General features: G+C 38.5%; 2 protein-coding genes across 19 annotated transcripts in view; both read right to left on the bottom strand.

Annotated features, from left to right (window-relative positions):
- Positions 1–12,760, bottom strand: part of LOC145525537 (olfactory receptor 5M3) — a 57,953-nt gene that overhangs the window by 7,649 nt on the left and 37,544 nt on the right. For 5 of the 18 annotated variants that reach the window (XM_081538875.1, XM_081538884.1, XM_081538886.1 and 2 more), the window contains one exon: positions 3,945–4,065. The exons of 2 other annotated variants lie outside the window; for them this stretch is intronic. The gene's annotated coding sequence lies outside the window, so the exon portion shown is untranslated. Of the gene's footprint in view, positions 1–229; positions 349–3,760; positions 4,358–12,760 lie in introns of all 18 variants that reach the window. 11 more of the 18 variants (XM_081538882.1, XM_081538877.1, XM_081538873.1 and 8 more) reach the window with 7 other exon arrangements.
- LOC145525536 (olfactory receptor 5M8-like) lies at positions 2,243–3,266 on the bottom strand. The gene has a single exon (XM_081538872.1). The coding sequence runs from the start codon at positions 3,264–3,266 to the stop codon at positions 2,328–2,330; it is 939 nt and encodes a 312-aa protein (XP_081394998.1). The 3' UTR covers positions 2,243–2,327.

The raw sequence follows: 12,760 nt of genomic DNA, 5'->3' as shown, positions 1-12,760 counted from the left end.
TATTGTTTTGATTTGTCAAATAAGATTATTTTTTAACTTCTCTATAAGTCAAAGTCTAAATAGATTCCTTTGATTTTTTTGTTGTTAAGTCTGTACTTCTGTAGAGGTTGTAGCCCTTCAACAATCATAATTTTATGCAAGACCTCTGTTCTAAATCCTTGCTTTGGGTGAACCTCATCATTGGCCGCCCACTTTCCACCAGATAATTATCCTTAAAGCTCTAGATTACCTTTAAAGGAACTATTGGCCTCAGAACTCATGAAACATACAGCTACAAGATTAGAAGAGGTGGTGCTAGATTTCACTATCTGTGGTCACTTTGATATTTGAGCTGCAGTGTCTTCATTTCTAAATAGGAAACATAATTTCAGTTCCACAGGGTTTCCATTGAAAAAAGTATTGGTGTGTGCATATGCAGTCATGTCAGACTCTTTGTGACCTTGTGGATAATAGACTGCAAGGGTCTTCTGTCCACGGGATTGTCCAGGCAAGAATACTCGAGTGGGTTACCATTTCCTCATCCAGAGGACTTTCCTAACCCAAACATTGAGCCTGATTTTCCTTGTCTCCTACATTCGCAAGTGGATCATTTACCACTGAGCCACCTGGAAAAGAGGTATGTCTGTTCTTAATTTTCTGTGGAATAAAGTGAGGATAAGATAAAAGGCAGCATAGTTTACAAAGTGCTCTGCAACTGTGAAGTGATCTTACTGTATCTATGTTGCACATTTTTCTGGGTTGGCTTAGTAGGCTTAGACATACTTTCAAAGTACTAGCAAGTTACTTTATATTTCTTCATCACACAGGCATTCAGGTTATACTCAACCTGATTTTTTTCCTCAAAAGATTCAGAAAAAAAAAATGCAGGGATAGACTAGACCAAAAAATAAATGCAGGGATAGACTAGACCAAAAAATAAATGCAGGGATAGACTAGACCAAAAAATAAATGCAGGGATAGACTAGACCAAAAAATAAATGCAGGGATAGACTAGACCAAAAAATAAATGCAGGGATAGACTAGACCAAAAAATAAATGCAGGGATAGACTAGACCAAAAAATAAATGCAGGGATAGACTAGACCAAAAAATAAATGCAGGGATAGACTAGACCAAAAAATAAATGGGCTTCATGGGGACCTAGTCCTTCATGTATTTTAGACTAAAGATGAGGTTGATGAAAGCAGGAAAAGAATGAAGCTGACAGGTAAGTGAAAAAGGATGAGACTTATGGGGCTCAGCAAAAGTCATCCCAAGATACACCACAAGACTTATTCATTATTTTGAATTAAGGTTAATTGAGAAACAGCTAATGAAAAAATATATGTTAAAAAAAAAAAGTCTGATCCTCCTTTTTCCCTCAAAAATGGGAGGAAATATCCCATGTGAAAATATCCTCCTTACACCAAGAGGACAGAAAATATCCTTACCACCAGGGCTAGAGAATTCAAGGCTAAGAAAGCTGCATTAAAAAGCTATTATTTTCCATTAGTTCATTACCCCAAGCAAAAGCCCCATTTGTTTTGTTAAATCTGCACAAATAATTAGGTCTCTGTCTAAAACTGATATATAAACAGTTTGCTTTGGTTACTTTGGGTGCCTCATTTCTTTGAGACCTCAGTGCATATGAATTAATTTTTGCCTTCCATTTTCTGTCTTGTGTCAGTTTAATTATGTAACCAGCAAAAAAAAGAAGAAGAAAACAAAATCAAGGGAAATAGAAGCGAAATTGTCCCCTCTCTGAAGGTTCAAGTGCTGGTTTTCAGTGCTAAGGAAGGCATACTTACTAAAGCTGAATTGAAATAAGTTTTTTAAAAATGCACTGATTATGTTTTAAAGTAAATTTTCCCCAATAAGAGACCGTCTAAAACTATGTGACTCATTCTTCCTAAAAAAGGAAGTGCTAATGGTTTTATTCTGTAAGGTGTAAACTAGATTTTCCACTGATATTTATCCTTCTCTATACAGGCCTTTGGAGAAGGAAATGGCAACCCAGCCAGTATTCTTAGCTCGAAAATTCCATGGACACAGGACCCTGGAGAGTTGTTGTCCATGGGGTTGCAATGAGTCGAACACGACTTAGCAGCTAAACCACATACAGGTCTTTACATTTGTATCAAGGCAAAGAAAGCTTTGTTGGAGAATTCAAAATTCCTGTCCAATGACATGGGTTCTCAGATTTCTTTTTAGTACAACTTTCTCTATGGAAATTTACCCAATCTCTTAAAAAAAAAAAAAAGATATACATTTGGACAATTTATTATTGGACTAAGTCCTAAGAAAAGTCATTGGATATAGAAAATAAAAATAATAAAATTAGCACTATATTTATTTAGAAAGCAATTTCCTGCTGAACAGTTCTTTGATCAAAGCTTCTTTCACATCCTTGTTTCTCAGGCTGTAGATCACGGGGTTCAACATGGGGATCACTGTGGTGTAAAACACAGCCACCATCTTCCCCTGATGGACGGACTCTTCTGAAGGGGGTCTAAGATACATGAAGAAAAGAGTTGTATAGAAGATGGTGACAGCTGTCAGATGGGAGCCACAGGTAGAGAAAGCTTTGTGCCTGCCTTCTGTGGAATGGATCCTCAGGATAGCAGGAAAAATATAAACGTAAGAAATCAAGATGATGAGAAGAGAAAAGGAAAGGTTACATCCAGCCACAACAAACATGGACAACTCTTTGTTGTAGGTGTTGGAACAAGCCAGCTTAATCAGCGGTGGGTCAGCACAGTAGAAGTGATTAATTTCATTAGGGCCACAGAAGGCTAGGTTGTAGGTCCACATGGTCTCCATCAGCCCAGTGAGTGCTCCATATGCATAAGGCACCGTGATGAGGGACGTGCACACACTCTTGGACCATCTGCTGCTATAAAGCAGAGGGTTGCAGATGGCCATATACCGATCAAAGGCCATGACAGCCAGAATATAGATCTCCACATGGACCAAGGCAATAAACAAATAACACTGCACCAGACAAGCAGAATAAGTAATGGTTTTCTTCTCTGATAAGAAAATTGCTAGCATCTTGGGAGTCACACTGGAAGAGAAGCACAGATCTACAAAGGATAAATGGCTCAGGAAAAAGTACATGGGGGTGTGGAGGCGGGTATTAATCTGGATGAGGACAATCATGCCCAGATTCCCTGCCACCGTGGCTATGTAAATGGCCAAAAACAGCGCAAAGAAGAGAATCTGCAATTCCAGGCAATTGGTCAGTCCAAGGAGAATGAACTCAGTCACTGAAGTCATGTTTCTTCTCATAATTTGTTCCATGATATGAGAGATCTGTGTATTTATATTGGATAACAGGAAAATGAAAAATAAATATTACTGTGTCACTCATGACCTTCTCACTAATTTCTTTTCCTTCTCAGCAATTTTTTCTCACTCTGTTTTAACTGGTGTTCATTCTAAGTAAACATAATCTCAGCCTGGGACTGGAATCTGATGGTATTCACGGCAGCTCTTTCCTTTTTTGACATAGCCCTCTACTTCTTATTTCCTTAATTTTCATTTCCTATCGAATTAGGATTTATTCACTGTTTTCTTTCTCCAATTTCTCCTTGTCTTTCTTGGCCCTGGCCTTTTATTTGCAAAACATACTTTGTGGGCATACTTGATCCCAGATATCACCATCAGGTTTACTTAACTTTATCTCCAATTATATAAAGATATAAGAGTTTAAAAAGAAAAAAAGATGGGGTATCAAAGGAAATATTTTCCCAAATGACCTTATACATTTTAAATAAATTTACCTAACCAGTTCCTTACTGGAGAATCCAAAATAACTAAATTGAACAAGTTTGATGCTTTCCAACCTTTTCAGACTCAATAGTGTAGGGACTTTCTAGGTGAGGAACTGGAACTTTTGTCTTCACTTTTTCAAAAATACACACATAATTGTATTTCGGCTGTTGGCCAGCTTTTAGATTCTCCTACCAGTAGAACACTGCTAGGATTCTTTTGTAGAGAATTTCCCACTGCATGGAGTCGGCGGTGACAGAAATCCTCTCCTCCTGGTCTCCCACTTCTGCACTGTGACATCTGAGGGCCAAGATTCCTGGTTCATGGAGACATAGGCTAAAATCAGATGCTTGCTCTTACATATCTTACTGAGTACATTAGTGACGCAAGGCGCACAAAATATCTCTGCGTTTCATTGACTGCAGTGAGATTTAATGATCAGATTGATTCTGCAAAGGAAGACTGACTCTGTGAAGTCTGAGCTGCCAAGCCTCCAAACTGCCTGGGTTGTTCTCTAAGCCTGGTGTTGTGGCTGCACATCGACTTGGAATATGACGCATCTTCCCAGAACAGTTTGTTTGTGTTAAGATAGCTACAGGTGACTTCTGCTGTTGCAAGAAATAAAATAACAAAAGCTCATATTAATAATAATGGCTAAAAGAGAGTGTTTGCTTTTCTATGTAGAGTTCATCTATATTCACTAAGAACATGATACAGAAAGCTCATCTTTGAATCTGAATGCCTGAAGCAAAGCTTTAATTAGCAATTTACACAACATTGTTGACTAATATACATATACATTGAGATTTATGTTTTATTGGGCAGAAATATTTAGGATTCCAAACCCAGGAGGCAGCCTCCCAAGTTACCTTGAGAAAATTGCTCAAAAGAGGACAGTGGGTGATCAATGTAGATAGACTGTTTTGCAGTAAAGGGTGGGTAGTCAGAATAAAGTTTACAGTTAAGGAAAGTTTCAGAATTTATCCCTTTTCTTTGTATGGAGATGTGCAAGAATTTGGGCTCAAGGAAATCATTCCTTTGATATCCTTCTTAGCTATTTGGGGCCAGTATCATGCGTTTTCACATCCTGAGTGTCCTCAGGGATCACCATCTGTGGTGGCTGCAGTCTGATGGCTGCTAGAGTTAAAGCGTCAGTCACTCAGTCGTGTCCGAGTCCTTGTGACCCCATGGACTGTAGCCCGCCAGGCTCCTCTGTCCAAGGAATTCTCCAGGCAAGAATACTGCAGGGGGGTTGCCATGCCCTTCTCCAGGGGCTCTTCCCAACCAGAGATTGAACCCAGGCCTCCCACATTTCAGGCAGATTCTTTACAGTTTGATCTACCCGGGAAGCCCTCTGACGGCTGCTAGATGTCAGATATTCTTTGTTTCCTTCCTGACTTCCCTTGGGGCTCACTGGCTCATCTTTGTAGGACTGCAAATCACCAATGACAGTGACAGCCTTGGTTTACCGATAGGGCGGTATTTACTGATTGATAGGGCGGTATTTACCGGTAGGGCGGTATTTACTGATAGGGCATGCGGTATTTTATTTCTCAAAATCAAAGCATATTTGGATCTACTTCCATTTAATCATAGGAGCCCATGTTTTAAATCCATATCTAATGAGGAACAGAATGCTGTAGGGTGGGTTTGAGGATTAAACAAACTAATATTTATAAAGCACTGAGATCAAGGTATCTTACAGGCCAAGTTCTGATCTAAGTGTGTTTAAATAATACCTCATTTAACTCTCAAACCAACCATTAGTATTCTGTCCATCAGAAAAATGGACAGTATTATAGTTCTCAGGTTTAGTACAGAAGGAAATAATGTATGTGCAGTAGAATTGACTGGTAAAAACATGGGCTATGGAGTCAACTTGTTGAATTCCCCTTCTTACTTTAGCAATTTTTGATCTAAGCACTCAGAACAGTGTTTTAATATTTCTGGGCTTCATCTTTTTTCTTTTTCCTCAAAATGGATTACTTATATTGGTAGGGTTATTTTGAGGATTATACAGTATAAAGTATGCAATATGGAAAATATTGTTCTCCATACATGTCTGTGTATATGTGTGCATGCTCAGTCATTTCTGACACTTTGTACCTCCATGGACTAGCTAGTCCTCAATAAATGGTAGCTATTAGTCATTAAGTAAAGAATCATAGAAAATGGCGTTCAATATATTTTAATTTCCTTATCATCCACCTAAATGACTTAATGAGTTTTATAAATAACAGTACCTAAAATAGTACATATCCTCACTTTACTGGTCATTGGCAATTTCCTTTTTCTATCTTGTCGTTTATGAATCATTAAGTCTAGTTTTCTAGTTTTGGTAATGCACATGATTGTCCATATAAGAAAGTAAAGTGTTGATGGTTGTAAATAAATGTATAACACAGAAGTCTACATACCTATGGAGGAAGAGCCATCTTTAGAAAGAATATCAATGTCATGGCTCTTCTGCTGAATAATGCAGGCAGAATTTATATTATTTGTAGATTGATACCATATCCCTAAGAGATTCACATATGGGTGAGCATTAAGTAACTACTTTGTTAGATCATGCTTTTCCCTAAATGAGTTCTCTAGAGAAATAACAACTGGGTACAATGCAGATTTGCCATGGGACCCAACTACTTTCTAGTGTTTTATTTTGTTTTTTAGATTCACTGTCAGTATTTTTCTTCATGCGTTGGGAAGTCCACATCGTAATATTGATGTCTGCCATCGACACTCAGGCCATATTCCGTTACCCGTAATATTCGCTTAATCCAATTTAGCACAGTTGCTTCCACACAATTATCATAACTTTGTGCCACAACCTATTACTGTCTCACTTTGGGTTATGGGTTGAATAGTTTATTTAATATCTATATATCGAAATCTTGACTCCCAGTACTTCTGAATATGATTGAATTTGTAGATATAGTTTTTAAAGAGGAAATTAAATCGTGATGGGCTTAGATGAGTGCATCCTAACCCAAGGTGACTGGTGTCTTTTTTAAGAAAGGAGATTAGGACACAAAAATACACATAGGAAAGACTGTGACAGATACAGGAGATGGTGGCCATCTATAAGCCAGACAGAAGCTTCAGAATGAAACCAACCCTACTAACACTTTGATCTTGAATTACCATCCTCCAGACTGGAAGGAAATCCGTCTCTTTTGTTTAAGCCTCCCAGTCCGTGGTACTTAGAGCAGCCCTTGCAAACTAATGTTCTTCCTTCTGCAGACAAAGAGACTGCTTTCATATTCAAAGGAAGCTTTGCTTCTTTGAAGAGTAGTAGCATGTTTAATATATTTCAAACCTTTATAGTACACATTCAAAATGTGCACAAAACAAGTTTACAGCTCATTGGATTTTTACAAAGTAAAAATGCCTTTATGACCAAATCTCTAAACCAAGTAGAAGACCAACACTACATCAGACAAACTTCTCATCTCCTGAGTCAGTGTCCCTCAAGTTAGATGAATCTTTATTTTTAGCATTCTACAAAGTTTGTGTCTTTTTCTGAATTTTACATGAGTGGAATCAAACAGAACATATTCTTTCATGTATAGCCTTTTGGTGAAAATTCTGTTGATATCTGAACATTATGTTGGTGATTGTTTTACCTTGTTTGGACTACTACAGTAATTATAACATAAGCAAAAGACTTATAAACACCTGACATTTATTTATCACTGTTCTGAAAGCTGGAAGTCTAAGATTGGACTGGGTTCTGATGAGAGCATTCTTCCTGGTTTGTAGATGGCTGTCTTTTGCTGTACATCACATGGGTCTTTTTGCTGTACATCATATGGGGCAAGGGAGTGCCCTGGATTCTTTTATGAGGGCACTAATCCAGTTCATGGGCTTCCCTAGTGGCTCAGAAAATAAAGAATCTTCCTGCAATGCAGGAGACCTGAGTTTGATCCTTGGGTAGTGAATGTCCCCTGGATGAGGAAATGGCAACCCACTCCAGTATTCTTGCCTGGAGAACCACATGGACAGAGGAGCCTGGCGGGTTACAGTCCATGGGGTCACAGAGTCGGACACGACTAAGCCTGTACAGGCACTAATTCAGTTCATGAGGGCAAAGCAAAGCCTTCATGACCTAATCACTTCCCTAAAGCCCCCACATCTAAACAGCAACAGTTCTTTTATCACTGTAAATTTAGAGATCAAATGACAACATTCTTTGAATCATGGAGAAAGCAAAGGGGTTCCAAAAAAACACCTACTTCTTCACTGACTACACTAAAACCTTTGACTGTGTGGATCACAACAAACTGTAGAAAATCTTGAAGAAATGGGTGTACCAGACCACCTTACCTGTCTTCTGAGAAACCCGTATGTCTGTCTAGAAGCAACAGTTAAAACCAGAAATGGAATAACAGACTGGTTCAAAACTGGGAAAGGAGTGTGACAAAGCTGTATATTGTCAGCCTGTTTATTTAATTACATGCAGAATACATCATAAAAAATGCTGAGCTGGATGAATCACAAGCTGCAATCAAGATTGCCGGGAGAACGATCAACAACCTCAGATATGCAGGTGATGCCTCTCTTATGGCAGAAAGTGAAGAGGAGCTAAAGAGTATCTTGATTAGGATGAAAGAAGAGAGTGAAAAAGCTAGCTTAAAACTCAATATTCAAAACACTAACATCATGACATTGGTCCCATTGTTCATGCATGCTCAGTCACCTCAGTCATGTCCTCCTCATTGTGACCCCGTGGACTGTAGCGTGCCAGCTTCTCTGTCTATGGCAATTCTTCTGGCAAGAATACTGGAGTGGGTTTCCATGCCCTCCTCCAAGAGATCTTCTTGACCTGGGGATCGAACCAGCATCTTTTATATCTTTTATGTCTCCTGCATTGGCAGGCAGGTACTTTACCACTAGTGCTACATGGGCAGTCCTATCACTTCATGGCAAATAGAAGGGGAAAAAGTGGAAGGAGTAATATTTTATTTTCTTGGGCTTCAAAATCACTGTGGATGGTGACTGCAGCCATGAAATTAAAAGAGACTTGCTCCTTGGAAGGAAAGCTATGACAAATCTAGATACCATATTAAAAAAACAGAGACATCACTTTTAGGACAGAGGTCTGTATAGTTAAAGCTATGTTGTTATTGTTTTTTTCTTTTTGTTTGTTTTGTTTTGTATTGTTTTTGTAGTAGTCCTGTATGGATGTGAGAATTTGACCATAAAGAAGGCTGAGCACCAAAGAACTGATGCTTTCAAATTGTGGTGCTGAGTCTTTTGGACTGCAAGGCGATCAAACCAGTCAATCCTAGAGGAAATCAATCCTGAATATTCACTGAAAGGACTGTTGCTAAAGCTGAAGCTCCAATACTTTAACCACCCATCTCCTATTCAACGGACATGAATTTGAGCAAACTCCAGGAGATAGTGAAGGACAGGGAAGCCTGACGTGGTGCAGTCCATGGGGTCACAAAGAATCACATGGCTGAGTGACTGAACAACAGCAACATAGTATCCATTACATGACTGTACCTAAATTTATGTATTCTTCCTATTTTTTGAGAAATATGTTCAGTGCTTCCTGATGTGGCTATTACAAAATACATTCTTGCTCCTGTCTCTGTATGAATACATCCATGCACTTTTGTTTGTTAGAATTTTGGATAGAATTGCTGGTTTACAGATTAGGTATATATCTGCTTAAACTGATACTGTCAAATAGTTTCACAAACTGGTTATATGAATTACATTACCATTAGCACTATATAAGTAGTTTTGTTCCATGATCTCACCAATATTAACATTACAAGGTGTTTTTAAAAATTTTTGTATGCTAGGTTTGTGTGTAGCTCAGTTGGTAAAGAATCTGCCTGCAGTGCAGGAGGCCCGGGTTTGATCCCTGGGTTGGTAAGATCCCCTGGAGAAGGAAGTGGCAACCCACTCCAGTATCCTTGCCTGGAAAATCTCATAGACAGAGGAGCCTGGTGGACTACAGTCCATGGGGTCACAAAGAGTCGGGCATGACTGAGCGACTAACACTTACTTTCTTACTTACTTACAAGTATGTTATAGTTATAGTTCTAATTTGCCTTTCCCTAATCACCATTGAATTTGAGGATATGTGCCATGTTACTTGTCAAAGAATTCATGCTTTTGAACTGTGGTGTTGAATAAGACTCTTGAAAGTCCCTTGGACTGCAAGGAGACCCAACCAGTCCATCCTAAAGGAAATCAGTCCTGAATATTCATTGGAAGGACTGATGCTGAAGCTGAAACTCCAATACTGTGGCCACCTGATGCGAAGAACAGACTCATCAGAAAAGACCCTGATGCTGGGAAAGATTGAAGCCAGCAGGAGAAGAGGACTACAGAGGATGAGATGGTTGGATGACATCACCAACTCGATGGACATGAGTTTGAGTAAGCTCTGAAAGTTGGTGATGGACAGGGAAGCCTGGTGTGCTGCAGTCCATGGGGTTGCAACAAGTCGGACACAACTGGGCAACTAAACTGAACTGAACTGACAGTTTACTTGGTTTCTTGAATATATCTTTGTTGAGAACCTGTTCATGATTTGCTTTTTTTTATTCACTTCCATGAATTAATTGGGTAATATTCTAACATTCTATAATGAACTAGACTTAAATCACATTAGTATTTCCAGCTCTGCCACTTAACACCTGTAATCTGTGGCAAGTCATTTAATAGGTGGTTGTTTCAGGTTTCCCCAAGTACAAATCTGAGACAATAACATCACCTGTCTCAGTTGTTCCAATGACCATTGACAGAATATCTGTAAATATCTGGGGGAAATATCTGTAAAATATATGTTGATTATTGTTTGGCATATAAACAACACTATACATGGATTGTCTATTAACCTATCTTTTAATATTTTTGCAAACTATATGTTTGGTCTTTCACTAGTATCACTTGTTAATCTAACACCCACACTAAGCTTAATAAACTCTGAAGTCATCCAATGCTTTTTCTGCTTTAAAAATGCAGAATAAAAACCACTTAGCTATCATCTCTTCCTCTCTCTTTGTAATTTGTTATTATTTTCAGTCAGTTCTGTCTTTTGAGCTATCCGCATTTATACTGTTGTTCCATATGGTCTGTATTTGTGTATATTTAGTCACAAGTTTGGAGAAGGAAATGGCAATCCACTCCAGTATTCTTGCCTAGAGAATCCTGTGGACAGAAGGTCCTGTTGGTCTGCCATCTATGGGGTCGCACAGAGTTGGACATGACTGAAGCAACTTAGCATGCATGCATGCGTTGGAGAAGGCAATGGCAACCCACTCCAGTGTTCTTGCCTGGAGAATCCCAAGGACAGAGGAGCCTGGTGGGCTGCCATCTACAGGGCCACAGAGAGTCAAACACAACAGAAGTGACTTAGTAGCAGCAGCAGCAGCAGTCACAAGTTTGTTCTCATTCATGGATTTTGTTTTCCTTGTGCTACATGTTAATCTCTCAGTCATATCTGACTCTTTGTGAACCTAAGGACTGTAGCTCGCCAGGCTCTTCTGCCTATGGAATTCTCCTGGCAAGGATAATGGAGTGGGTTACCATTTCTTTCTCCAGGGGATCTTCCCAACCCTGAGATTGAACCTGTGTCTCTTGCATTGTAAGCAGATTCTTTGCCTTCCAAGTCACCAGGAAAGCCCTTGTTTATCCTGTACTCAGTAGTAATTGAAAAGTTTTTTCACAAGTTCTAGTTGTCCATTTTAATCTTTATAGTCCCATGGCTTTAATGTTAACCTTTATTTCTTTCAAATATTAAATGCATTTTTTAATAACTTGTATAATGTAAATTCAATATCTGAAGTTGAGTATCCTTCCTTTTTTTTCTATTTTTCTGGAAATTCACATGAACAAGGACTTTATCTATGGAAGTTCCTTCATGTTTGAGTGGTTGATAATTCTTTTCTCTGGCCGATATTTATGTTTTTTCAGCCCCACAAAGCTTATTCTAAACTAGGAACATCTTAAATTCATTTCAAATGAATTTGACAGTTCATGAAAGCACTGTAAATCTAAACCCAAAATGAAAAATGAATTAACATTTTTTTTGAATTTTCAAAAAAGATTATCTTTATTTGTCCATTAGTCAAAGCTTAAGTAAATTACTTTGATTTTGTTGTTGCTGTTGTTATTGTTGACTCTATATCTCTGTAGAGGTTATAGTCCTACAGTAATCTTAATTTCCTTAATTTAATGTCTATTCTAGCTCCTTGCTTTATGTGAACCTTATAACTGGCCTCACATATTCCATCAGATGATTATATTTAAAGTCTAGGTTATCTTAAGGCAACCTGTTGGCCTCAACATGTTTTATACATGTCGACATGATTGGAAGAGGTAGTGTCCGATTTGACTATCTCTCATCACTACGAGATTTGAATTGCAGTATCTTTGCCTCTAAACAGGAAAAATAATTTCAGTTTCATGGGGTTTTCATTGAAAATAAGTATTTTATACTCATAATGTTCTGTGAAATAAAGTGAGATAAGGTAAAAGGACTGTGTGGTTTGCAAATTGCTATTCAAATGTGAAGTGTTATTATTATTATATTATATATAATAAATTCTGTTATTATATTATTATAGCTGTGTTTTATACAATGTGGGTTGATCTAATAGTTTTAGACATGTGTATTATCAAGAAAACTGAGTGCCAAAGAATTGATGCTTTTGAACTGTGGTGTTGGAGAAGACTCTTGAGAGTCCCTTAGACTGCAAGAAGATCCAAGCAGTCAATCCTAAAGGAAATCAGTCCTGAAAAGTCATTGGAAGGACTGATACTGAACTGAAACTCCAATACTTTGGCCACCAGATGCGAAGAACTGACTCATCTGAAAAGACCCTGATGCTGGGAAAGATTGAAGGCAGTAGAAGGGGATGACAGAGGATGAGATGGTTGGATGGCATCACCAACTCAATGGACATGAGTTTGAGCAATCTCTGCGAGTTGGTGATGGACAGGGAAGCCTGGCGTGCTGCAGTTCATGGGGTCACAAAGAGTCGGACACA

This window comes from Giraffa tippelskirchi, chromosome 11 (genome assembly GCF_054371585.1).
Source record: "Giraffa tippelskirchi isolate mGirTip1 chromosome 11, T2T-mGirTip1v1.2.pri, whole genome shotgun sequence".
Classification (NCBI taxonomy): Eukaryota; Metazoa; Chordata; class Mammalia; order Artiodactyla; family Giraffidae; genus Giraffa; species Giraffa tippelskirchi.
The sequence above is the reverse complement of the archived record's forward strand: the minus strand, read 5'-3'. Positions and strand labels throughout refer to the sequence as shown.

Excerpts from the sequence above, each read along its gene's own strand:
- LOC145525536 (XM_081538872.1), bottom strand. The coding sequence starts at position 3,266 with ATGAGAAGAAACATGACTTCAGTGACTGAGTTCATTCTCCTTGGACTG.